The 26,162-nt window shown below is 38.6% G+C and overlaps 1 protein-coding gene across 1 annotated transcript; it reads right to left on the bottom strand.

Moving 5' to 3' along the window:
- Positions 1–24,688: 24,688 nt before the first annotated feature.
- Positions 24,689–25,601, bottom strand: LOC104654869 (olfactory receptor 8S1-like). The gene is given in 2 exon segments (XM_010354180.1): positions 24,689–24,935; positions 24,937–25,601. Coding segments are annotated over 2 exon segments (912 nt in total).
- Positions 25,602–26,162: the final 561 nt, after the last annotated feature.

The following is a 26,162-nucleotide window of genomic DNA, read 5'->3' as shown; positions in this document are numbered from 1 at the left end:
TTTAAAACGCTATAAAATATTGTTTTATGTATGTGGTAGCCAGCCTCCAGATGGCACCAGTGATCCCTGGCCTCCTGGTGTTCATTCCCCTGGTATAGCCTTCTCCTGCATTTTACAGTGCTGACTTTTGTAACTACCAGGATATTGAGCAAGTGCAGTGTGTGATTTCTGAGGCCGTATTTTTTACTCCTTTTTTTTTTTTTTTTTTTTTTAAGAGACAAGATCTCACTCTATTGCTCAGGCTGAAGTGTGGTGGCAGGATCACAGCTCACTGTAACCTTAAACCTGGACTCAAACGATTCTCCCATCTCACCTCCTAAAGCACTGGGATTACAGGCATTTTTGCTCATTTTTCTATTTTGTTTTTTACTTGTCAGTTGTTAGATATTACGTATTTTGAATACTAATAATCTGTTATGTATATTTCAATTATCTTGTTTAGTCTGGTTTGTCTTCATATTTTGGTTGTGAAATCTTGCATTTTAAAATTTTAATGTAAGCTTACCAATCTTTCACAATGATTTGCTTTTTCTGGTTTTTGTATAGGAGATGTCATAAAAATAGTCTTATTCAGCCTTCCACAAGTTACAAAATTTTTGTTTTTAACATTTAGATGCTTAGTCCAACTGAAATTTGTTTTCGTTTATGGCATGATTTTGGAATCTTGTTTTAATTATTTTTGCACATTTATAGCTGTTCCTCCTAGTATCAATGTTTCAAGTGCAGCATCTGTCATGCAGTTACTATATAAGGGCCAGATTCTGACCTTTCTGTTCTTTTGATCTGAAGGAAATTTGAACATGCCACCCCCAAATACACCGATTTGGCATACTGATTATTTCAAGCTAAAGGTACTTGAGAAACAGTAGTTGCAGAAATGGCTATCTTAACTGTCCTTTCCTACCTGTAGCAAGCCATACAGACTTCTTTGAGAAAGATGCTTTCCTGATACCAAGATGAGAAGATAGCTCTAATCAACTGAGACAGTACCAGAGAAATCTACAAAAAACCTTCCTGTTAGTTTCTTGCCATATGTTTACCTTCCCACAGTTTCTGCCTCTGGAAGCCTAAAACTGCTTTCCTTTGTCTTGTCACACTTCTCTGAAATGTATTCTTTGTGGAAGATGCTATATAATGTAATCCAGAGTTGTAAGCCACTACTTGTGTTTACCTTTTCATTGAGTTTTCTCCTGTGTGATGTACACTGCATATATTAATAAAATTACTTGTTTTTCTCTTGTTAAAAAAAAAGAAAGAAAGAAAAAAGAAATATATTAGTTCGTGTGCCAGGAGCCTTCCAGGCAAAGAGCTCAAAACCCTTTTCTAGATTGTTCTAATCTTGTGCTGAATCCAAAAACAAGAGAAATATAATTTTGAGAAGTTCTGATTCTTGACAAGATATTTGAGCACTTAGACTATTTCAAACACGATTCCACTGTTGGGTTTTTTTTTTTTTTTTTCACTACTTTCTCTTATCACTCTAAATATTACCCCAAGAATGTCATGCAAATAAAGACTTCTAAAATCCAGCCATTCAGAAAAGCAGCTAGATGATAATACCCAGTGGGTGGGCAGCTGAGCCTGCAAGCCCAAGAGGCAGCTGAGTTGATGTCTTGCATTTCTTGGCATTCAACCAGAAGCAAATTTTTGACCTCATTATCTCAGAAATTTCCTTATATGTGTGGATGTATTGACCAAGACAGCCTTAACATTCACCTCAGTTTGACTAAACTTTAGACAAGTTTCTTCCTGAATATAAGCCTTAGCCACCCTTTTCTTAGAGCATTTACTTTAGAAAACTTGAAATTGCAAATTCTTTCTCTGCCTCTTTGAAATGTATGTAAATATTCTCCAATCCTCTTGCCAGTTTTACAACCCAGGGAATAATCTTTCTTAAGGACCTGGGAACCATCTCTTTGAAATGCAAACACTGAAGGAGAAAGCATCTCTACCTCCCAGTCTCTGTGGGAGGATAGGAGCCTAACTTAGATGCCAATTCGTAAACACAGATGTCCTAATCACAGAGAAAAATGTAGCAAACGCAGGAATAACTTAATGTGGTGGACACATTCCATTGACCAACCTCTCTGCTAATGTCATCCAGTACTTTTCTAAATGATTACCCCAGTGTTGAAAAACTCCCCTGCCTTTGGTTTCAGAGGAGTTGAGTTTAATCTCTCTCTGCTATTGCAAGAGTCTTGAATAAAGTCTTCCTTGCCTGTTTAATATGTCTGGTGCCACATTTGCTTGTATGGTACATACCGATGGATGGATTTAATTTTAACTCATGCACAGAAGGTCGAGTTAAAATTTCTTACTTCATAGCACCTCATTATCATTGTTCATTTAAAAGCTTTATTCTTCATTGGTTTCGTTTTATCCTCATATTCTACTCCTATTCCTCTCCTCTGCACAGGCACCTCTTCTAAGGTATTTAATTCTTATCCTTTTCTCTATATGCCATATTAGTCCATTCTTGCAATGCTATAAAGAAATACCTGTGCCTGGGTAATTTATATTTTTAAAAAGAGGTTAATTGGCTCACAGTTCTGCAGGGTATACAGGAAGCATGAGGTTTCCCATCTATTTGGCTTCTGGGAAGACCTCGGGAAACTTACAATCATGGCAGAAGGCAACGTGGGAGCAGGTGTCTCACATGGAAGGAGCAGTAGAAGAGAGAGAGCAGGGAGGTGCCACACATTTTTCAACAAGGTAGCAATGACAGCTCCAAAGGGGGTGGTGTTAAACCATGAGAAACTGCCCCCAGGATCCAATTACCTCCCACTAGGCCCCATCTCCAACATTGGGAATTACAGTTGAACATGAGATTTTAGTAGGGATGCAGATCCAAACCATATCATATGCTTTTTTTTTTTTTTTTTTTTTTTTTTTGAGATGGAGTCTCACCCAGTCGCCCAGGCTGGAGTGCAATGGCGTGATCTCAGCTCACTGCAACCTCCATCTCCCCAGTTCAAGTGATTATTCTGCCTCAGACTCCTCAGACTCCCAAGTAGCTGGAGCTATAGGTGCACGCCACCACACTCAGCTAATTTTTGTATTTTTAGTAGAGACGGGGTTTCACCATGTTGGCCAGGCTGGTCTTCAATTCCTGACCTCAGGTGATCCACCAGCCTCAGCCTCCCAAAGTGCTAAGATTACAGGCATGAGCCACTGTGTCCGGCCAGCATTTTGAATTATTGTTGTGAGTGGTTGCTTTTTTAAAGAATGGGATTGTAAACTAGTTCAACCATTATGGAAAACAGTATGGCAATTCCTCAAGGATCTAGAACTAGATGTACCATATGACCCAGCCATCCCACTACTGGGTATATACCCAAAGGATTATAAATCATGCTGCTACAAAGACACATGCACACGTATGTTTATTGCGGCACTATTCACAATAGCAAAGACTTGGAATCAACCCAAATGTCCATCTGTGACAGACTGGATTAAGAAATTGTGGCACATATACACCATGGAATATTATGCAGCCATAAAAAAGGATGAGTTTGTGTCCTTTGTAGGGACATGGATGCAGCTGGAAACCATCATTCTCAGCAAACTATCGCAAGAACAGAAAACCAAACACTGCATGTTCTCACTCATAGGTGGGAACTGAACAATGAGATCACTTGGACTCGGGAAGGGGAACATCACACACCGGGGCCTATCATGGGGAGGGGGGAGGGGGGAGGGATTGCATTGGGAGTTATACCTGAAATAAATGATGAATTGAGGGGTGCTGACGAGTTGATGGGTGCAGCACACCAACATGGCACAAGTATACATATGTAACCTACACGTTATGCACATGTACCCTAGAACTTAAAGTATAAAAAAAAATAAAAAGAATGCAAAAATGAAACCACTGTATGAACACTAGAAAATAAGTAAATGATATATATGGTGCTGATATGTTAATTTGCCAAGAACAATCCAAGAGACTCTAAAGACAAAACTAAGAGAACTAATAAGAATTAAAAAGAGAATTTTGTAATGCAGATGGTATATCTATTAACGTTCAATTAGCAGAAAATAGAATCCACTCTAACAAAAAAAATGATTTAAAACAGTAAATGTTGTATTAAATAACAATTGTGAGAAGGGTTAAAAGAAGAGGCTCTATTCTCAGATTCTCTAATGAATATCCTTGCACTGAAAATAGCTTTGCTTCTGTTGAAAAAAAAAAAATACTGATAACAGCATTGCAGGAAGTTGATGAATCAGGGAGCTGCTATTGCTACTGCTGACTGCAGGACTTCTAGACATCTGTCTCCATTGTAACAACACCTGCTGGATGGAGAAACCAAAAGCTGAGTTAGGATATAGTTGCTACAGTTTCTGCTTAAGAACCATTTCTTTCCATCAGGATTTATATGAGCAAAATGCATCTGACTAATTGGAACTGAATTATGTCAGGAGGCCATGCTTTTTAGCGTTCTACACTTTGAACTCTAGAAGGGTTTTGGAATAAACTGGAATGACTCAATCTAGTATCTTCTACACTGAGTACAAGATGAGTATACAAAACCTGACAGTTTTTTCTGTACTAGAAATTGTCCTATCATGGAAACAGGAAAACACACTTATTCAGAATGGCAAAAAAACTCTGAAGTTCTTAGAGGCAACTTTTATAAGAAAAAATAATATTTCTTTGAATGACATAAAACAATATATGAAGAGATTGAGAAACAATGTTTGTGGTTGGAAAGACAGTGAAAATATCAATTTTCTTTAAATAATTGTGTGCAGCTGATGAGAATTTAATTAGAATACTATTTTTTCATGATTTGATAAGACTTTGATACTCACATGGAAGAATAAATTCTTGAGAATAGACAAGAAAGGGATGAAAAGGATCACTAGTTAAAGTATTTTGAGAAGACTTCTTTTATCAGGTAGCAGAACAACTAATACATTTGTTAAAGAAAAGCATGAATTAATATAAAATAGTAAACCCAGAGTTGCCAAACTATGTCACAAAGATTTTATTTTTCTTCTGTAAAGAAGGAACAACTTTCATTTCAAATGCATCTGTCAGAGATGGCTATATATTCATAACATAAAACAGTTTATATCCATCTTATACAGTTTACAATAATTTCTGAGTTGTTTTAGTTTTATATGAGAAGATACTAGAAGAGAACATGTAGACGACATACACTTGTGGAGTGAGGAAGAACTTCTTAGCCAAGATAAGAAATTTACACAGGAAATGCTATAATAAAAAGTGTATTTGACTATATAAAATTAAAATTTTGAAAGACAGAAATTCCACAAGCAAAGTCGATAGAGAAATATTAGAGTTGGAAAAATATTTTCAACAAATACTACAGGAAAGAGATAAGATTATTTGACATTCGAAGAATACTTACATGTAGATAAGCAAAATACAAATGCTCCAAAGAAGATAAGTACAGGCATACCACAGGAGTGTAACACCAAATGGTTCACAAAAAAATGAAAGTATGCAAAAATTCAGTAGCGGTCATAGAAATAAAATTATCATAAAATCAAGCATTTGATTTGTACCCATCTGAATGCCCCCAAATTAAAGAAGAATAAAGTGATTCAGTCTAAGCTAAATAGCCCTCTAGCTTCCTCTATTAAAATTGAATGTAGCAATGTACTGTGTTTTCTTGCTAGCAATGTACTGTGTTTTCTTTCTTTCTCTTCATATATTGTTTTATGTCATTCAAAGAAATATTATTTTTTCTTATAAAAGTTGCCTCTAAGAACTTCAGAGTTTTTTTGCCATTCTGAATAAGTGTGTTTTCCTGTTTCCATGATAGGACAATTTCTAGTACAGAAAAACACAATGTACTGTGTTACTTGTATATAGAAATACAATTGATTTTTAATATCTTGTACTTTGTACCTTGTGACTGAGCTAACCTGACTAGTCCTACTAACATTTTGTAAATTTCTTAAATTTTCTCCATTAATCTATTAATAAAGAGAGTGTTACTCTTTTCATTTCATTTACTCTTTTCATTTCAATCTATCTTTTTTTCTCTTGTCTTACTATATTGGCCAGAACTACCCTACAGTCTTGAATAGAAGTGGTGAAAACAGGCATCCTTGCCTTGTTCTCCATCTAAGAGGGAAAGCATTCAGTGTTTTCTCCTTTAAACATAATGGTAGAGCTCAATTTTTTAAACATATATGTCCCTTTACAGGTTAAGGGTGTTCTCATCTATTCTCAGTTTGATGAGTTGTTTTCTTTTTAATTATAAGCAGAAGATAAACATTATCAAAGACTTTTTCTGCATCTGTTTAGATGATCATATGCTTTTCTTTTGTGGTCTAATAATATGGTGAATTACATTGTGTGGTTTTAGAATGCTAAGAGCAACCTTGCATTCTTGGAGTAAATCCCATCTTGTCGTGAAATGTTACTGATTTAAATATTGCTGGATTTCATTTGATGATGTTGAAATAATAAGTTTTGCATGTATATTCATGAGGATATTTGTTCGGAGTTTTCTATTCTTGTATGTTTTTGTCTGGTTTGGGTATCAGAGTCTCAAGAAGTGAATTAGGAAATATTTATCTGCTTCTATGTTTTGGAAAATTTGGTTTATAATTAGTATTATTTCTTTCTATAAATGTTTGTTAAAATTCACCACAAGGCCATCCAGACCTGGAGTTTTCTTCATGAGAAATTTTTAAGTAAAAATTCAATTTTTTGATGCTCACTAAAATGGTTTAAATGAAAAATATCTTCAATGCCAAATATTGGCAAGGATTTGGAGAGCAGTTGAAATCCTCATATGTTGCCAATGGGAATACAGAATAGTACAGACACTTTGGAAAGTACTTAGGCAGTTTCTTATAGAGTTAAACATACTTACCATGTGGCCCAGCAATTTCACTCATAGGTATTTACCAAGATAGATGATCACATATGTCTTCACAAAGACTTCTATTCATATACGTGTATGGTGGAATTGATAAATATATCAACATTACCACGCTAAGGGAAAGAACCTAGACACAAATGATGACCTTATTTTGATTCTATTTATGTGAAATTGTAGGAAAATCAAAACTGTAGTCTTAGGAAGTTGATCTGTGGTTGCCAAGGGCCAAGGGGTGGGAGAAGGAAACAATCTATTGCAATGGAAATGTTCTGTATTATGATTGTCATGGTGATTAATACATATATACATTTTTCAAAAATGACCAAATTGTAAACTGAAAATAGGTGAATTATATGTAGGCTATATCTCAGTGAAGCTTATTTAAAATAAAAATAAAAGCAATTTTTTTAACTTTTATTTTAGGTTCAGGGTACATGTGCAGGTTTGTTATGTAGGTAAACTTGTGTCACAGGGGTTTGTTGTACAGATTATTTCATCACCCAGGTAATAAGCCTAGTACCCAATAGTTATTTTTTTCTGATCCTCTCCCTCCACTCATCCTCCACCCTCAAGTAGGCCCCACTGTGTGCTGTTCCCCTCTTTGTGTCCATGTGTTCTCATCATTTCGCTCCCATTTATAAGTGAAAACATGCAGTATTTGGTTTTCTGTGTTGGTTTGCTAAGGATAATGGCCTCAAGCTCCATCCATGTTCCCACAAAGGATATAATCTCGTTCTTTTTTATGATTGCATGGTATTCCATGGTGAATATGTACCACATTTTCTTTATCCAATCTGTCACCGATGCACGTTTATGTTGATTCCATGTCTTTGCTGTTGTGAATAGTGCTGCAATGAACGTATGTGTGCATGTGTCTTTGTGGTAGAATAATTTCTATTCCTCTGAGTATATACCCAATAGTAAATTTCTGTTTCAAATTGCAGTCCTGTTTTCAGCTATCTGAGGAATCACCACACTGCTTACCACAACAGTTGAACTTACACTCCTACCAGCAGTGTATATTAGCATTCCCTTTTCTCTGCAACCTTGCCAGCATCTATTATTTTTTTACTTTTCCATAGTAGCCATTCTGACTAGTGTGAGATGGTATCTCATCGTGGTTTTCACTTGCATTTCTCTAATGATCAGTAATACTGACCTTTTTTTATATACTTGCGGACCACATGTGTGTCTTCTATTGAAAACTATCGGTTCATATCTTTTGCCCCTTTTTTAATAGGGTTGTTTGGGTTTTGTTTTTTTGTTCGTTTGTTTTGTTTTGTAAATTTGTTTAAGTTCCTTATAGATGCTGAATATTAGAACTTTGTCAGATGTATAGTTTATAAATATTTTATCCCATTCTGTAGGTTGTCTGTTTACTCTGTTGATATTTTATTTTGCTGTGCAGAAGTTCTCAAGTGTAATTAGATCCCATTTGTCCACTTTTGCTTTTGTTGCAATTGCTTTTGGCATCTTTATGATGAAATCTTTGCCAGTTCCTATGTCCAGAATGGTATTGCTTAGGTTGTCTTCCAAGGTTTTTATAGTTTTGGGTTTTACATTTAACTCTTTAATCTGTCTTGCATTGTTTTTGTTCGTAATATAAGAAAGGGGCCCAGTTTCAATCATTTGCATATAGATAGCCAATTACCCCAGCACCATTTATTGAATTGGGGTCCCTTTCTCCATTGCTTCTTTTTGTCATCTTGTCAAAGATCAGATAGTTGTAGGTTTGAGGGCTTCTTTCTGGGTTCTCTATTCTGTTCCATTGGTCTTGTGTCTGTTTTTTTTTTTTTTTTTTTTTTTTTTATAACAGTACCATGTTGTATTGGTGACTGTAGCCCTGAGGTATGGTTTGAGGTCAGGTAGCATGATGTCTCCAGCTTTGTTGTTTTTGCTTAGGATTTTCTTGGCTATTTGGGCTCCTTTTTGGTTCCATATGAATTTTAAAATTGTTGTTTCTAGTTCTGTAAAAAATGTCATTGGTAGTTTGATGGGAGTAGCATTGAATCTGTAAATTTCTTTAAGCAGTATAGTCATTGTAATGACATTCATTCTTCCTATTCCTAGGCATGTAATATTTTTCCATTTGTTTCTGTCATCTCTGATTTCTTTGAGCAGTGTTTTGTAATTCTCACTGTAGAGATCTCACCTCCCTGGTTAGTTATATTCCTAGGTATTTTGTTCTTTGTGGTAATTGTGAATGGGATTGCATTGCTAATATGGCTCTCAGCTTGGCTGTTGTTGGTGTATAGGAATGTTAATAATTTTCGTACACCAATTTTGTGTCCCGAAGCTTCGCTAAAGTTGTTTATCAACGGAAGGAGCTTTTGAGCCATGCCCATGGGATTTTCTAGATACAGAATCATGTCACCTACAAACAGCGATAGTTTGACTGCTTCTCATCCTATGTGGATGCCCTTTATTTCCTTCTCTTGCCTGATTGCTGTGGCCAGGACTTCCAATACTATGTTGAATAGGAGTGGTGAGAGAGGGCATCCTGGTCTTGTGCCAGCTTTCAAGAGGAATGTTTCAAGCTTTTGTCCACTCAGTATGATGTTGGCTGTGGGTTTCTCATAGATAGCTCTTATTATTTTGAGGAATGTTCATTTGATACCTAGTTTATTGAGGGTTTTTAACATGAAGAAATGCTGATATTTATCAAAAACCTTTCCTGTATCTATTGAGATAATCATGTGGTTTTTGTCTTTAGTTCTGTTTATGTGATGAATCATATTTATTGATTTGCATATATTGACTCCACTTTGCATCCAAGAATAAAACCTACTGGATTGTGGTGGATTCGCTTTTTAATGTGCCACTGGATTCAGTTTGCTGGTATTTTGTCAAGGATTTTTGCATCAATGTTCATCAAGGATATTGACCTGAAGCTTTCTCTGTTTATTTTGTCTCTGCCAAGTTAAAAAAGACAAAGAGGAACATTATATAATGGTAAGGGGCCTTGTCCAACAGGAAAATATCACAATCCTAAATATATACGCACCTAACACAGGAGCTCCCACATTTATAAAACAATTACTACTAGACCTAAGAAATGAGATAGTAACACAATAATAGTGGGGGACTTCAATATCCATTGACAGCACTAGACAGGTCATCAAGACAGAAAGTCGACGAAGAAACAATGGATTTAAACTATACCTTGGAACAAATGGACTTAACAGATATATACAGAACATTCCATCTAAGAACCACAGAATACACATTCTATTCAACAGTGCATAGAACTTTCTCCAAGATGGACCATATGATAGGCCACAAAACAAGCCTCAATAAATTTAAGAAAATTGAAATTATATCAAACACTTTCTCAGTCCACAGGGGAATAAAACCAGAAATCAACTCCAAAAGAAACCTTCAAAACCATGAAAATACATGTAAATTAAATCACCTGCTCCTGAGTGATCATTGGGTCAAAAACGAAATCAAGATAGAAATGTGATTATTGACTAGAGGGGGCGGAGCAAGATGGCCGAATAGGAACAACTCCAGTCTCCAACTCCCAGCGCGAGCGACACAGAAGACCGGTGATTTCTGCATTTTCAACTGAGGTACTGGGGTCATCTCACTAGGGAGTGCCGGACAATCGGTGCTGGTCAGCTGCTGCAGCCTGACCAGCGAGAGCTGAAGCAGGGCGAGGCATCGCCTCACCTGGAAGCGCAAGGGGGAAGGGGATCCGTTTTCCTAGCCAGGGGAACTGAGACACACAACACCTGGAAAATCGGGTAACTCCCACCCCAATACTGCGCTGTAAGCATACAGGCATTCCAGGAGAATATATCCCACACCTGGCCGGGAGGGTCCCACGCCCACGAAGCCTCCCTCACTGCTAACACAGCAGTCTGCCGCGATCTATCCGCAAGGCAGCAGCGAGGCTGGGGGAGGGGCGCCCGCCATTGCTGAGGCTTAAGTAGGTAAACAAAGCCGCTGGGAAGCTCGAACTGGGTGGAGCTCACAGCAGCTCAAGGAAGCCTGCCTGTCTCTGTAGTCTCCACCTCTGGGGACAGCGCACAGCTGAAGACCAACAGGGGAAGTAGCGGGAGCCGGTGCAGACGCGAACGACTCTGTCTGACAGCTTTGGGGAGAGCCGCGGATCTCCCAACGCGGAGGTTGAGATCTGAGAACGGACAGACTGCCTGCTCAGGTGTGTCCCTGACCCCTGAGTAGCCTAGCTGGGAGAAATCCCCCACTAGGGGCAGTCTGACACCCCACACCTCACAGGGTGGAGTACACCCCTGAGAGGACACTTCCAAAGGAAGAATCAGACAGGTACACTCGCTGTTCAGCAATATTCTATCTTCGGCAAACTCTGCTGCTGATACCCAGGCAAACAGGGTCTGGAGTGGACCTTAAGCAATCTCCAACAGACCAACAGAGAGTCCTTCTGACTGTCAGAAGGAAAACTATCAAACAGGAAGGACACCTATACCAAAACCCCATCAGTTCGTCACCACCATCAAAGACCAGAGACAGATAAAACCACAAAGATGGGGAAGAAGCAGGGCAGAAAAGCTGGAAATTCAAAAAATAAGAGCGCATCTCCCCCTGCAAAGGAGCGCAGCCCATCACCAGCAACGGATCAAAGCTGGTCAGAGAATGACTTGGACGAGAGGAGAGAAGAAGGCTTCAGTCCATCAAACTTATCAGAGCTAAAGGAGGAATTACGTACCCAGCGCAAAGAAACTAAAAATCTTGAAAAAAGAGTGGAAGAATTGACAGCTAGACTCATTAATGCAGAGAAGATCATAAACGAAATGACAGAGATGAAAACCATGACACGAGAAATACGTGACAAATGCACAAGCTTCAGTAACCGACTCGATCAACTGGAAGAAAGAGTATCAGCGATTGAAGATCAAATGAATGAAATGAAGCGAGAAGAGAAACCAAAAGAAAAAAGAAGAAAAAGAAATGAGCAAAGCCTGCAAGAAGTATGGGATTACGTAAAAAGACCAAATCTACGTCTGATTGGGGTGCCTGAAAGTGAGGGGGAAAATGGAACCAAGTTGGAAAACACTCTTCAGGATATCATCCAGGAGAACTTCCCCAACCTAGTAGGGCAGGCCAACATTCAAATTCAGGAAATACAGAGAACGCCACAAAGATACTCCTCCAGAAGAGCAACTCCAAGACACATAATTGCCAGATTCACCAAAGTTGAAATGAAGGAAAAAATCTTAAGGGCAGCCAGAGAGAAAGGTCGGGTCACCCACAAAGGGAAGCCCATCAGACTAACAGCAGATCTCTCGGCAGAAACTCTACAAGCCAGAAGAGAGTGGGGGCCAATATTCAACGTTCTTAAAGAAAAGAATTTTAAACCCAGAATTTCATATCCAGCCAAACTAAGTTTCATAAGTGAAGGAGAAATAAAATCCTTTACAGATAAGCAAATGCTTAGAGATTTTGTCACCACCAGGCCTGCCTTACAAGAGACCCTGAAGGAAGCCCTAAACATGGAAAGGAACAACCGGTACCAGCCATCGCAAAAACTTGGCAAAATGTAAAGACCATCGAGGCTAGGAAGAAACTGCATCAACTAACGAGCAAAATAACCAGTTAATATCATAATGGCAGGATCAAGTTCACACATAACAATATTAACCTTAAATGTTAATGGACTAAATGCTCCAATTAAAAGACACAGACTGGCAAACTGGATAAAGAGTCAAGACCCATCAGTCTGCTGTATTCAGGAGACCCATCTCACATGCAGAGACATACATAGGCTCAAAATAAAGGGATGGAGGAAGATCTACCAAGCAAATGGAGAACAAAAAAAAGCAGGGGTTGCAATCCTAGTCTCTGATAAAACAGACTTTAAACCATCAAAGATCAAAAGAGACAAAGAAGGCCATTACATAATGGTAAAGGGATCAATTCAACAGGAAGAGCTAACTCTCCTAAATATATATGCACCCAATACAGGAGCACCCAGATTCATAAAGCAAGTCCTTAGAGACTTACAAAGAGACTTAGACTCCCATACAATAATAATGGGAGACTTCAACACTCCGCTGTCAACATTAGACAGATCAACGAGACAGAAAGTTAACAAGGATATCCAGGAATTGAACTCATCTCTGCACCAAGCGGACCTAATAGACATCTATAGAACTCTCCACCCCAAATCAACAGAATATACATTCTTCTCAGCACCACATCGCACTTATTCCAAAATTGACCACATAATTGGAAGTAAAGTACTCCTCAGCAAATGTAAAAGAACAGAAATTATAACAAACTGTCTCTCAGACCACAGTGCAATCAAACTAGAACTCAGGACTAAGAAACTCAATCAAAACCGCTCAACTACATGGAAACTGAACAACCTGCTCCTGAATGACTACTGGGTACATAACGAAATGAAAGCAGAAATAAAGATGTTCTTTGAAACCAATGAGAACAAAGATACAACATACCAGAATCTCTGGGACACATTTAAAGCAGTGTGTAGAGGGAAATTTATAGCACTAAATGCCCACAAGAGAAAGCAGGAAAGATCTAAAATTGACACTCTAACATCACAATTAAAAGAACTAGAGAGGCAAGAGCAATCACATTCAAAAGCTAGCAGAAGGCAAGAAATAACTAAGATCAGAGCAGAACTGAAGGAGATAGAGACACAAAAAACCCTCCAAAAAATCAATGAATCCAGGAGTTGGTTTTTTGAAAAGATCAACAAAATTGACAGACCGCTAGCAAGGCTAATAAAGAAAAAAAGAGAGAGGAATCAAATAGATGCAATAAAAAATGATAAAGGGGATATCACCACTGACCCCACAGAAATACAAACTACCATCAGAGAATACTATAAACGCCTCTACGCAAATCAACTAGAAAATCTAGAAGAAATGGATAATTTCCTGGACACTTACACTCTCCCAAGGCTAAACCAGGAAGAAGTTGAATCCCTGAATAGACCAATAGCAGGCTCTGAAATTGAGGCAACAATTAATAGCCTACCCACCAAAAAAAGTCCAGGACCAGATGGATTCACAGCTGAATTCTACCAGAGGTACAAGGAGGAGCTGGTACCATTCCTTCTGAAACTATTCCAATCAATAGAAAAAGAGGGAATCCTCCCTAACTCATTTTATGAGGCCAACATCATCCTCATACCAAAGCCTGGCAGAGACACAACAAAAAAAGAGAATTTTAGACCAATATCCCTGATGAACATTGATGCAAAAATCCTCAATAAAATACTGGCAAACCGGATTCAGCAGCACATCAAAAAGCTTATCCACCATGATCAAGTGGGCTTCATCCCTGGGATGCAAGGCTGGTTCAACATTCGCAAATCAATAAACGTAATCCAGCATATAAACAGAACCAAAGACAAGAACCACATGATTGTCTCAATAGATGCAGAAAAGGCTTTTGACAAAATTCAACAGCCCTTCATGCTAAAAACGCTCAATAAATTCGGTATTGATGGAACGTACCTCAAAATAATAAGAGCTATTTATGACAAACCCACAGCTAATATCATACTGAATGGGCAAAAACTGGAAAAATTCCCTTTGAAAACTGGCACAAGACAGGGATGCCCTCTCTCACCACTCCTATTCAACATAGTGTTGGAAGTTCTGGCTAGGGCAATCAGGCAAGAGAAAGAAATCAAGGGTATCCAGTTAGGAAAAGAAGAAGTCAAATTGTCCCTGTTTGCAGATGACATGATTGTATATTTAGAAAACCCCATCGTCTCAGCCCAAAATCTCCTTAAGCTGATAAGCAACTTCAGCAAAGTCTCAGGATACAAAATTAATGTGCAAAAATCACAAGCATTCTTATACACCAGCAACAGACAAGCAGAGAGCCAAATCAGGAATGAACTTCCATTCACAATTGCCTCAAAGAGAATAAAATACCTAGGAATCCAGCTTACAAGGGATGTAAAGGACCTCTTCAAGGAGAACTACAAACCACTGCTCAGTGAAATCAAAGAGGACACAAACAAATGGAAGAACATACCATGCTCATGGATAGGAAGAATCAATATCGTGAAAATGGCCATACTCCCCAAGGTTATTTATAGATTCAATGCCATCCCCATCAAGCTACCAATGACTTTCTTCACAGAATTGGAAAAAACTGCTTTAAAGTTCATATGGAACCAAAAAAGAGCCCGCATTGCCAAGACAATCCTAAGTCAAAAGGACAAAGCTGGAGGCGTCACGCTACCTGACTTCAAACTATACTACAAGGCTACAGTAACCAAAACAGCATGGTACTGGTACCAAAACAGAGATATAGACCAATGGAACAGAACAGAGTCCTCAGAAATAATACCACACATCTACAGCCATCTGATCTTTGACAAACCTGAGAGAAACAAGAAATGGGGAAAGGATTCCCTATTTAATAAATGGTGCTGGGAAAATTGGCTAGCCATAAGTAGAAAGCTGAAACTGGATCCTTTCCTTACCCCTTATACGAAGATTAATTCAAGATGGATTAGAGACTTAAATGTTAGACCTAATACCATCAAAACCCTAGAAGAAAATCTAGGTAGTACCATTCAGGACATAGGCATGGGCAAGGACTTCATGTCTAAAACACCAAAAGCAACGGCAGCAAAAGCCAAAATTGACAAATGGGATCTAATTAAACTAAAGAGCTTTTGCACAGCAAAAGAAACTACCATCAGAGTGAACAGGCAACCTACAGAATGGGAGAAAATTTTTGCAACCTACTCATCTGACAAAGGGCTAATATCCAGAATCTACAAAGAACTCAAACAAATATACGAGAAAAAAACAAACAACCCCATCAAAAAGTGGGGAAAGGATATGAACAGACATTTCTCAAAAGAAGATATTCATACAGCCAACAGACACATGAAAAAATGCTCATCATCACTGGCCATCAGAGAAATGCAAATCAAAACCACAATGAGATACCATCTCACACCAGTTAGAATGGCAATCATTAAGAAGTCAGGAAACAACAGGTGTTGGAGAGGATGTGGAGAAATAGGAACACTTTTACACTGTTGGTGGGATTGTAAACTAGTTCAACCATTATGGAAAACAGTATGGCAATTCCTCAAGGATCTAGAACTAGATGTACCATATGACCCAGCCATCCCACTACTGGGTATATACCCAAAGGATTATAAATTAGTCTACTACAAAGACACATGCACACGTATGTTTATTGCGGCACTATTCACAATAGCAAAGACTTGGAATCAACCCAAATGTCCATCTGTGACAGACTGGATTAAGAAAATGTGGCACATATACACCATGGAATACTATGCAGCCATAAAAAAGGATGAGTTTGCGTCCTTTGTAGGGACATGGATGCAGCTGGAAACCATCATTCTTAGCAAACTATCACAAGAAGAGAAAACCAAACACCGCATGTTCTCACTCATAGGTGGGAACTGAACAATGAGATCACTTGGACTCGGGAAGGGGAACATCACACACTGGGGTCTATCATGGGGAGGGGGGAGGAGGGAGGGATTGCATTGGGGAGTTATACATGATATAAATGATGAATTGATGGGTGCTGACGAGTTGATGGGTGCAGCACACCAACATGGCATAAGTATACATATGTAACAAACCTGCACGTTATGCACATGTACCCTAGAACTTAAAGTATAATAAAAAAAATAAAATAAAATAAAATAAAATAAAATAAAATAAAATAAATAAAAAAAAAAAAAAAAAAAAAAGATAGAAATGTAAAAATTCTTTGAATTGAATGACTACAGCGGCACAACCTATCAAAACCTCTGGGATATAGCAAAGGCGGTCCTAAAAGGAAAGTTCATAGCCCTAAACACCTACATCAAAAAGACTGAAAGAGCACAAACTGACAATCTAAGATCACACCTCAAGGAACTAGAAAAACAACAAACCAAACCCAAACCCATCAGAAGAAAGGAAATAACCAAGATCAGAGCAGAACTAAATGAAATTGAAACAAACAAAAAAAAATACAAAAGATAAATGAAACAAAAAGCTGCTTCTTTGAAAAGATAAATAAAAGTGATAGACCATTAGCAAGATTAACCAAGAGGAGAGAAAATCCAAATCACCTCACTAAGAAATGAAACAGGAGGTATTACAGCTGACACCATAGAAATATTTAAGGCTACTATGAGCAACTTTATGCACAGAAACTAGAAAACCTAGAAGAGATGGATAAAGTCCTGGAAAGATATAACCCTCCTACCTGAAATCAGAAATAATTAGATACCCTAAACAGACCAATAACAAGCAGTGAGATTAAAATGGCAATTTAAAAATTACTAACAAAAAAAAGTCCAGGACCAGACAGAATCACAGTGGAATTCTACCAGACATTCAAAGAAGAATTGGTACCAATCCTATTGACACCATTCCACAAGCCAGAGAAAGAGGGAACCCTCCCTAATTCATTCTATGAAGCCAGCATCACCCTAATACCAAAACCAGGGAAGGACATAACCAAAAAAGAAAACTACATACCGATATCCCTGATGAACATAGATGCTAAAATCCTTAACAAAGTACTAGCTAACTAATCCAACAACATATCAAAAAGATAATCCACTATGATCAAGTGGGTTTCACACCAGGGATGCAGAAATGGTTTTAACATACGCAAGTCAATACATGTTATACACCACATAAACAGAATTAAAAACAAAAATCACATGATTATCTCAATAGATGCAGAAAAAGCATTTGACAAAAATCCAGCATCCCTTTATGATTTAAACTCTCAGCAAAATCGGCATACAAGGGACATACCTCAATGTAATAAAAGCCATCTATGACAAACCCACAGCCAACATAATACTGAATGGGGAAAAGTTGAAAGCATTCCCTTTGAGAATGGGAACAAGACAGGGATGCCCACTCTCACCACTCCTCTTCAGCATAGTGCTGGAAGTCCTAACCAGAGCAATCAGACAAGAGAAAGAAAGAAAGTGCATCCAAATCAGTAAAGAGGAAGTAAACTGTCACTGTTTGCTGACAATATGAGTGTTTACCTCATAAACCCTAAAGACTCCTCCAGAAAGCTCCTCAGACTGATAAAATAAGTCAGCAAAGTTTCCAGATACAAGATGAATGTACACAAACCAGTAGCTCTCCCATACACCAACAGCCACCAAGCAGAGAATCAAATCAAGGACACAACCCCTTTTACAATAGCTGCAAAAAAAAAAATAAAATACTTAGGAATATACCTAACCAAGGAGGTGAAAGGCCTCTACAAGGAAAACTACCAAACACTGCTGAAAAAAATCAGAGATGACACAAACAAATGGAAACACATCCCATGCTCATGGATGGGTAGAATCAACATTGTGAAAATGGCCATACTGCCAAAAGCAATCTCTACAAATTCAACACAATCCCCATCAAAATACCACCATCATTCTTCACAGATTAGAAAAAACAATTCTAAAATTCATATGGAACCACAAAAAAGCCTACATAGGCAAAGCAAGACTAAGTAAAAAGAACAAATCTGGAGGCATCATACTACCTAATTTCAAACTATACTATAGGACCATAATCACCAAAACAGCATGGTACTGGTATAAAAATAGGCACATAGACCAATGGAACAGAATAGAGAACCCAGAAATAAACCCGAATACCTACAGCCAACTGATCTTCAACAAAGCAAACAAAAACATAAAGTGGGAAAGGACATGCTTTTCAACAAATGGTAATAAGACAATTGGCTAGCCACATGTAGGAGAATGAAACTGGATCCTCATCTCTCGCCTTATACAAAAATTAACTTAAGATGGATTAAAGAATTAAACCTAAGACATGCAGCTAGGAAAATTCTAGAAGATAACATTGGAAAAATTCTTCTAGACATCGTCTTGGGCAAGGATTTCATGACCAAGAACCAAAAAGCAAATGCAATAAAAACAAAGATAAATAGCTGGGACTTAATTAAACTAAAGAGCTTTTGCACAGCAAAAGGAACAGTCAGCAGAGTAAACAGACAACCCACAGAGTGGGATAAAATCTTCATAATCTTTACATCTGACAAAGGACTAATATCCAGAATCTACAAAGAACTCAAATCAGCAAGAAAAAAACAAACAGGCCGGGCGCGGTGGCTCACGCCTGTAATCCCAGCACTTTGGGAGGCCGAGACAGGCGGATCACAAGGTCAGGAGATTGAGACCATCCTGGCTGACCCGGTGAAACCCCGTCTCTACTAAAAAATACAAAAAACTAGCCGGGCGAGGTGGCGGGCGCCTGTAGTCCCAGCTACTTGGGAGGCTGAGGCAGGAGAATGGCGTGAACCCGGGAGGCGGAGCTTGCAGTGAGCTGAGATCGGGCCACTGCACTCCAGCCTGGGCGACAGAGCCAGACTCCGTCTCAAAAAAAAAAAGAAAAAAAGAAAAAAACAAACAATCCCATCACAAAGTGGGCTAAGGACATGAATAGACAATTCTCAAAAGAAGATATACAAACAGCCAACAAACATATGAAAAAAAATGCTCAACTAATGATCAGGGGAATGCAAATCAAAACCACAATGTGATACCACCTTACTCCTGCAAGAATGGCCCTAATCAAAAAATAAAGAAAGCAGTAGATGTTGGCGTGAACGTGGTAATCACGGAAGACTTCTACACTGCTGGCGGGAATGTAAACTAGTACAGCCAAGATGGAAACAGTGTGGAGATTCCTTAAAGAGCTAAAAGTGGAACTACCATTTGATTCAGCAATCCCACTACTGAGTACCTACCCAGAGGAAAATCAGTCATTATACAAAAAAGATACCTGCCCACGTGTGCTTATAGCAGCACAATTTGCAATTGCAAAGTCATGGAACCAACACAAATGCCCATCAGTCAATGAGTGGATAAAGAAACCGTGGTATATACATATGATGGAATACGACACAGCCATAAAAATGAATGAATTAACGGCATTCACAGCAACCTGGGTGAGACTGGAGACTATTATTCTAAGTGAAGTGGCTCAGCAATGGAAACCAAACATCATATGTTCTCACCCATATGTGGGAACTAAGCTATGAGGATGCAAAGGCATAAGAATGATACAATGGACTTTGGGAACTTGTGGGGAAGGGTGGTGGAGGGATAAAAGACTACAAATAGGGTACAATGTATACTGCTCAGGTGATGGGTACACCAAAATCTCACAAATCACCACTGAAGAACTTACTCATGTAACCAAACACCACCTGTACCCTCAATAACCTATGGAAAAATGAAAAGTAAAAAAGAATGTATATTAAAATGTTAATTATAAAATTTAGATGTGATTATCTAGGTGTTCACTATAAAATTATGTTAATTTTGCTGTATGTTGGAAACTTTTCATTTTCAAATGAAATGAATGCTGAATAAATGAGTAAATGTTTAAAAATTATAAGAGAATATTATAAGAAACAAAATACTAATGAAATTAGACAAATAATGGTGATGAAAATTACAAATCACCAAAACTGATTCATTAACAAAATATAAAACACAAATGTACCAATAATCATCAAAGGAATTAAATTAGAAATAAATTTTCTCAACAACAATAAGACAAGAAGTCCTTAAAATGTCAAAGATGAGTTTTATAAAAACCTTCGAGAAAGTGATCATCTCTTCTTTAAGCAAATATGTTAAGAAAATACAAAGATGAATGAAAGCATATTATTGATATCAGTATTGGATGTCTACAACACGCAAATCTATATAGATAAAAAGTAGTTTGGTGGATTTCTAGGGCCAAGGATGGGGATGGGATTGGAGAGTGACTACTCATAGGTGTGAGATTTCTTTGGGGATGATGAAATGTCCTGAGATTGCTGGTAGTGATGGGTACACAACTCTGTAAATATGCTAGACACCATTGAATTGTGCATTTTGAGTGACTGAATATTGTGATGTATAAATTATAATCTCAATAAAATTCTTAAAAAGAAAAGATGGGGTGAATGCAATAAAAAATTATAGTATCTCACTTGCAAATATAAATAGGAAATTCCTAGGTTAAATATTGGTAACAGGTAATTAAGTTTTTAATACTCTACCTAAGTAGGGTGATTCCAGGAATGCAACAGTTCTTCAAAAACAGAACATGCACTGATACAATTTGTTATTAACAAATTAAATAACAAAAACCATATAACCATTTCAATGAATTTATTTTTTTCCAAAATATTTTTATTGCACGCTTATTGTGTGACAGACACTATACAGTACTAAACAAAAGAGAAACAACTGTAGTCCTCAATAGAAGCAGAAAAAGCATGTGATAAAATCTCACACCAATTCTTACCAAAATATGTTTAGAAAAGAACTCTACATTCAATATAATTCATAGGTTCAGAAAACACAAACAAACAAAAAAGAACTCTCTTACTAAGTTAAAGATATTCATCAAAAATAGAGCATCATCCTTAATGCTGAAACATGAGAAGCTTTCTCATTGATCCCAACAGAAAGATGTCTATACTGGAGGTCCTGACTGTTGCATGAACTTTAAAAATGAGATATATAAAAATTGCATACAGCCAGGCGCTCTGGCTCACGCCTGTAATCCCAGCACTTTGGGATTCTGAGGTGGGTGGATCACCTGAGGTCAGGAGTTCAAGACCAGCCTGGCCAACATGGAGAAACCCCATCTCTATTAAAAGTACAAAATTAGTCAAGCATGGTGGTGCCTGCCTGTAATGCCAACCACCCAGGAGCCTGAGGCAGGATAATCGCGTGAACTCAGGAGGTGGAGGTTGCAGTGAGCCAAGATCGCGCCATTGCACTCCAGCCTGGGCAACAAGGGCAAACCACTTTGTCTAAAAAGAAAAAATATATATATATACACATACATACATATATACACAAAAAATCTTTCCCTAATTTAAGATAAAGTAATTAAAATGTAATGTTAAAATCCAATAGTATCTATAAACAAGATGCTAGTACTAGAAAGATAGTTCAACAAACTTGACAGATACAAGATCAATGTACAAAATACCACAATGTTCCTATACATTAGAAATAACCAAGTATAAATAACCAAATATATCTGAATTTTTAATTCACAATAGGAACAAAAAATAGATGGTATCTGGTAATATATCTGGCAAAATTTATGTGTGAACTTTATCAAAATACCTTTCACCAACGGCAACAGCAGATCAGCCTTGGTGAAGGAAAGAAAATGTTGCTGTTTGCGTAACCACCACCTTGCTCAGCCATGGCTACAGTGCTTGTGCCTTCATGGACCAGAACTAGGCTGACCAGGAAGGAAAGACTGACCTTTGCATGATAGATGATTCTATTCAAAAAACAATTTTGGGCCGGGCGCGGTGGCTCAAGCCTGTAATCCCAGCACTTTGGGAGGCCGAGGCGGGCGGATCACGAGGTCAGGAGATCGAGACCATCCTGGCTAACACGGTGAAACCCCGTCTCTACTAAAAAAAATACAAAAAAAAAAAAAAACTAGCCGGGCGAGGTGGCGGGCGCCTGTAGTCCCAGCTACTCCGGAGGCTGAGGCAGGAGAAAGGCGTAAACCCGGGAGGCGGAGCTTGCAGTGAGCTGAGATCTGGCCACTGCACTCCAGCCTGGGTGACAGAGCGAGACTCCGTCTCAAAAAAAAAAAAAAAAAAAAAAAAAATTGAACTGCCTTAGCAGTGGGATCTCTCTGGTGAAAACTTATCCTAAATGGAGTCTCCATTTTTTGACCCATAACTTACACATTCAAAATATAGTTATTGTGCAACAGGCATGTTAGAAGCTTTTAAAAATATTCTTGGCCAGGCGCGGTGGCTCACGCCTGTAATCCCAGCACTTTGGGAGGCCGAGGCAGGCAGATCACGACATCAAGAAATCGAGACCATCCTGGACAACATGGTGAAACCCTGTCTCTACTAAAAGTACAAAAATTAGCCAAGCATGGTGGCAGGCGCCTGTAATACCAGCTACTTAGGAGGCTGAGGCAGAATTGCTTGAACCCAGGAGGCAGAGATTTCAGTGAGCCGAGATCGTGCCACTGCACTCCAGTCTGGGTGACAGAGTGAGACTCCATCTCAAAAAAAAAAAAAAAAAAAAAATTCTTGATAAGGTAGTAAAGATGACAGAAAAATGTCCTTGTTCTCTTTGAGTTTATATTCTTTGATGCTGAAGAGTACAAGATGAAGGGAAGGATGACACTTGCCAGCTTGTAAATAAATAAAAAGTAAAAGGTAATTAGAAAGAATAACTAATTTTGGACCATGATAATTTTAGTCCACATGCCTCTCTCAAATATACTTCTCATTAATCCTCCAATTGTGTTTCATCAACTAAGGGGTCTTTGCTAAATGTTTCTGGTTACTTTTTGAAGTTTGATACAGGCTCTGCCAAGTCCTTCATCTGCCATTGGCTCTCTCATGGTCTACCATTTCTACAGCATCATTAGGGCCAAGAGGCAGAGCTACTTGTCTAGCAATGTGTATGAGCTGACGAATCATCTCTGGTTGTACATAGGTCCTCTCACTGCTACAGATGGTTGGCCATTGGATGAACAGTTTGAAGCAGGATAAACCAACATGTTATTTACAGTCTCTATGGGACATGACTAGGTCCAAAACACAATTTCACATAACCCAATTGTCCTCGGATGTCTATCCTTGCAATTCTATTGCCGTACTAATATTTACCTTTTAGGTCCTTTCCTTGCAATGACAGAATCTAATTCTGGCTTATTTAAGCAAAATAAAATAAGACAACAATTATAAATCATTAAAAGGAGAATTCATGTATGGAGTCTGGGGTAGCTCACAACCTCAATGGGACAGTCAGTGTATCAAGGTGGCAAAGAAAACAGGCGTTGGTGCAAGTCCTATTGGTTCCAAATTCCAACATCATGATTTATCTCCCTGAGCCAGTTTCCTCTTCTCTGAAATAGGAATAACCTCAGCATTTACCTAATGTATATGCTGTGGTATTTCAATGGAATAAAGAATATAAATTGCTTAACACAGTGCCTGATAGGATGCAAATATCTAAGAATGAACTCTTATTATGATTCATGTTTATAAATCTGGCCTTGAAAGGGCAGAATCTAGGATAACTCTAGTGATCTTATCAGCCGGGGCGCTTGCGTAGGCTGTCAGAGTGCTACATGCAGAAAGGCTGACCTTTGACTCTCTCCTTGAGACTAAAATTACTAAAACAGTAATCCCAGCTACTTGGGAGGCTGAGGCAGGAGAATTGTTTGAAGCCGGGAGGCGGAGGTTCCAGTGAACCATGCCACTGCACTCCAGCCTGGGCAACAAAAAGAAGCTGTCTTAAAAGGAAAAAAAAGTCCTGAGAGAGTAAATGATCTGGCATTGACCATGTGCCCATTTCTGGACCAGTCACTGTGCCAGGAAGAATGAGTGAATAATGACAGGGGTGGGAGGTGGGGAGGTGAGGGTGGAGAGGATTTGGGGATTCCATGATTAACAGTGTCTCTTGGAAGCATATTGAACCATGGAGTTCAGTTATTAGAGGAATGGTAGAGATAAGCTGAGCAGACCATAACAATGTGTACCATAGTGTGTATAATAAATACATATCTTTGTAAGAAAAAATTGCTAAGCAAGAGCTTTATCTTATCCATCTTCCTCTGACTAGGACTGAACTGGTATCATCCCAAGAAAATAATTTTCCACCTTTTCTTCAGTATTTTTCAGAAAAGGTAAATTTTCTACCTTAAGTATTTTTCAGAAAAGGACCTCACAGATCCTGACATCAAGGAATTATCCTAGTGTCCAGGCACTGCTTATTGCAGTTTTATCTAGTTCCCTCGTCACTCTAATTTCGTAAGTCTATTGAAACACTAGAAATATTTTCTCAATGTTCTTCTCACAGCTGCCTTCACCTCCCTGTTCTTCAGGCTGTAGATGAGGGGATTCAGCATGGGAGTGATCACGCTGTACTGCAAGGAGAAGATCAACTCTTGAATGGATCCTGAATTTGGCATGAGATCGTGGAGTAATCCAGAGCCATAAAAGAAAATCACTGCAGTGAGGTGGGAGGAGCAGGTGGAGAAGGCTTTGCTTCTGCCTGTAGTGGAGCTGATCCTCAGTGGACAAAATGCAAATATAAGACAAGAATATCATGAGAAAATTTCCAAAGAAATGCAGGATGCTGGAGCAGAGCAGGGTGGTAAAACTTGCAGACACATCAGAGCAAGACAAAGGATAGAGAGAGGGCAGCTCACAGCTGAAGTGGTGGATATTTTCAGCCTCACAGAAGTCTAAATTGAGAGCTACAAGGATATTGATGAGGGCATCCAGAAAAGCCAAGCTCCATGAGCCCCCCACCAGCCCTGCACACAGCTGTCTGTTCATCACTTGGCCATAGAGCAAAGGAGAGCTGATGGCAACATAGTGGTCATAGGCCATCACAGCAAGCAGGCAGGATTCAGTGCCCTCAGTGGCAAACACGAAGAAGACCTGAGCCATGCAGCCCTCTACTGAGATGGTTTTCTTCTCAGACAGGAGGTTCTCCAACAGCTTAGGTACAGTGACAGAGGAATGGCAGAGATCCAAGAAGGACAATTGTCCCAAGAAGAAGTACATGGGTGTGTGGAAACGAGAATCAGCATTAACCACCAGCAGCAGCAGCAGGTTTCCCATCACAGTCAGGAGGTAAATCACCAGGAACAGCACAAAGAGCAGAGCTTGGGTCTGGGAACCAGCAGACAACCCGAGGAGGACAAACTCGGGGACAATGCCGTGGTTTCTCATTGCCTTCAGTATTTTATTTGGAATGAGATAAATAAATTGAGTGAAGCCTCTTCTTATGCCTAACAAATATTTAAGTGTTTTAACCCTCTTCTCTATTCACAAAGTTTCTTGCTTACCCAAACATTCATATGCGGAAATGATAAACTACTCTGTCCCTAGATTTCCTAAACCCATGATCATCTTTTCTGCAAGACCCCAACCTTAGACTCTCTCTCTCCACCTTTGTGTTCTTTCTTTAATGATTCAGAGTTTGTTGTTGCTGTTGTTTTATTATTAAGGCTACTAGAGAGTGTTTGTAAACTATTGCTAATGATCTAATAGAGAGGGAGAGATTGAAAAATAAGATAAAAATTGCAGAAATGGTGTCTCTGAGGGTGTGAGAGCAGAAGTAGAGCATGGCCTTAGGTGGGAACATGTTTGCTTCATCCTTCAGACAGCATGAGGCTAGCAGATTTGGTGTTGGGGAGGAGGCAATTTCCATCCAGTAACTTTTACCTTTTCAGTAAATACTTAAGTGAAGTCAGTCATGGAAGGTGAAAGGGGATAGCAATTGGAGAATTG

This window comes from Rhinopithecus roxellana, chromosome 10 (assembly GCF_007565055.1).
Source record: "Rhinopithecus roxellana isolate Shanxi Qingling chromosome 10, ASM756505v1, whole genome shotgun sequence".
Taxonomy (NCBI): domain Eukaryota; kingdom Metazoa; phylum Chordata; class Mammalia; order Primates; family Cercopithecidae; genus Rhinopithecus; species Rhinopithecus roxellana.
Note: the sequence above shows the minus strand (reverse complement) of the source record. Positions and strands in the feature narration are given on the sequence as shown.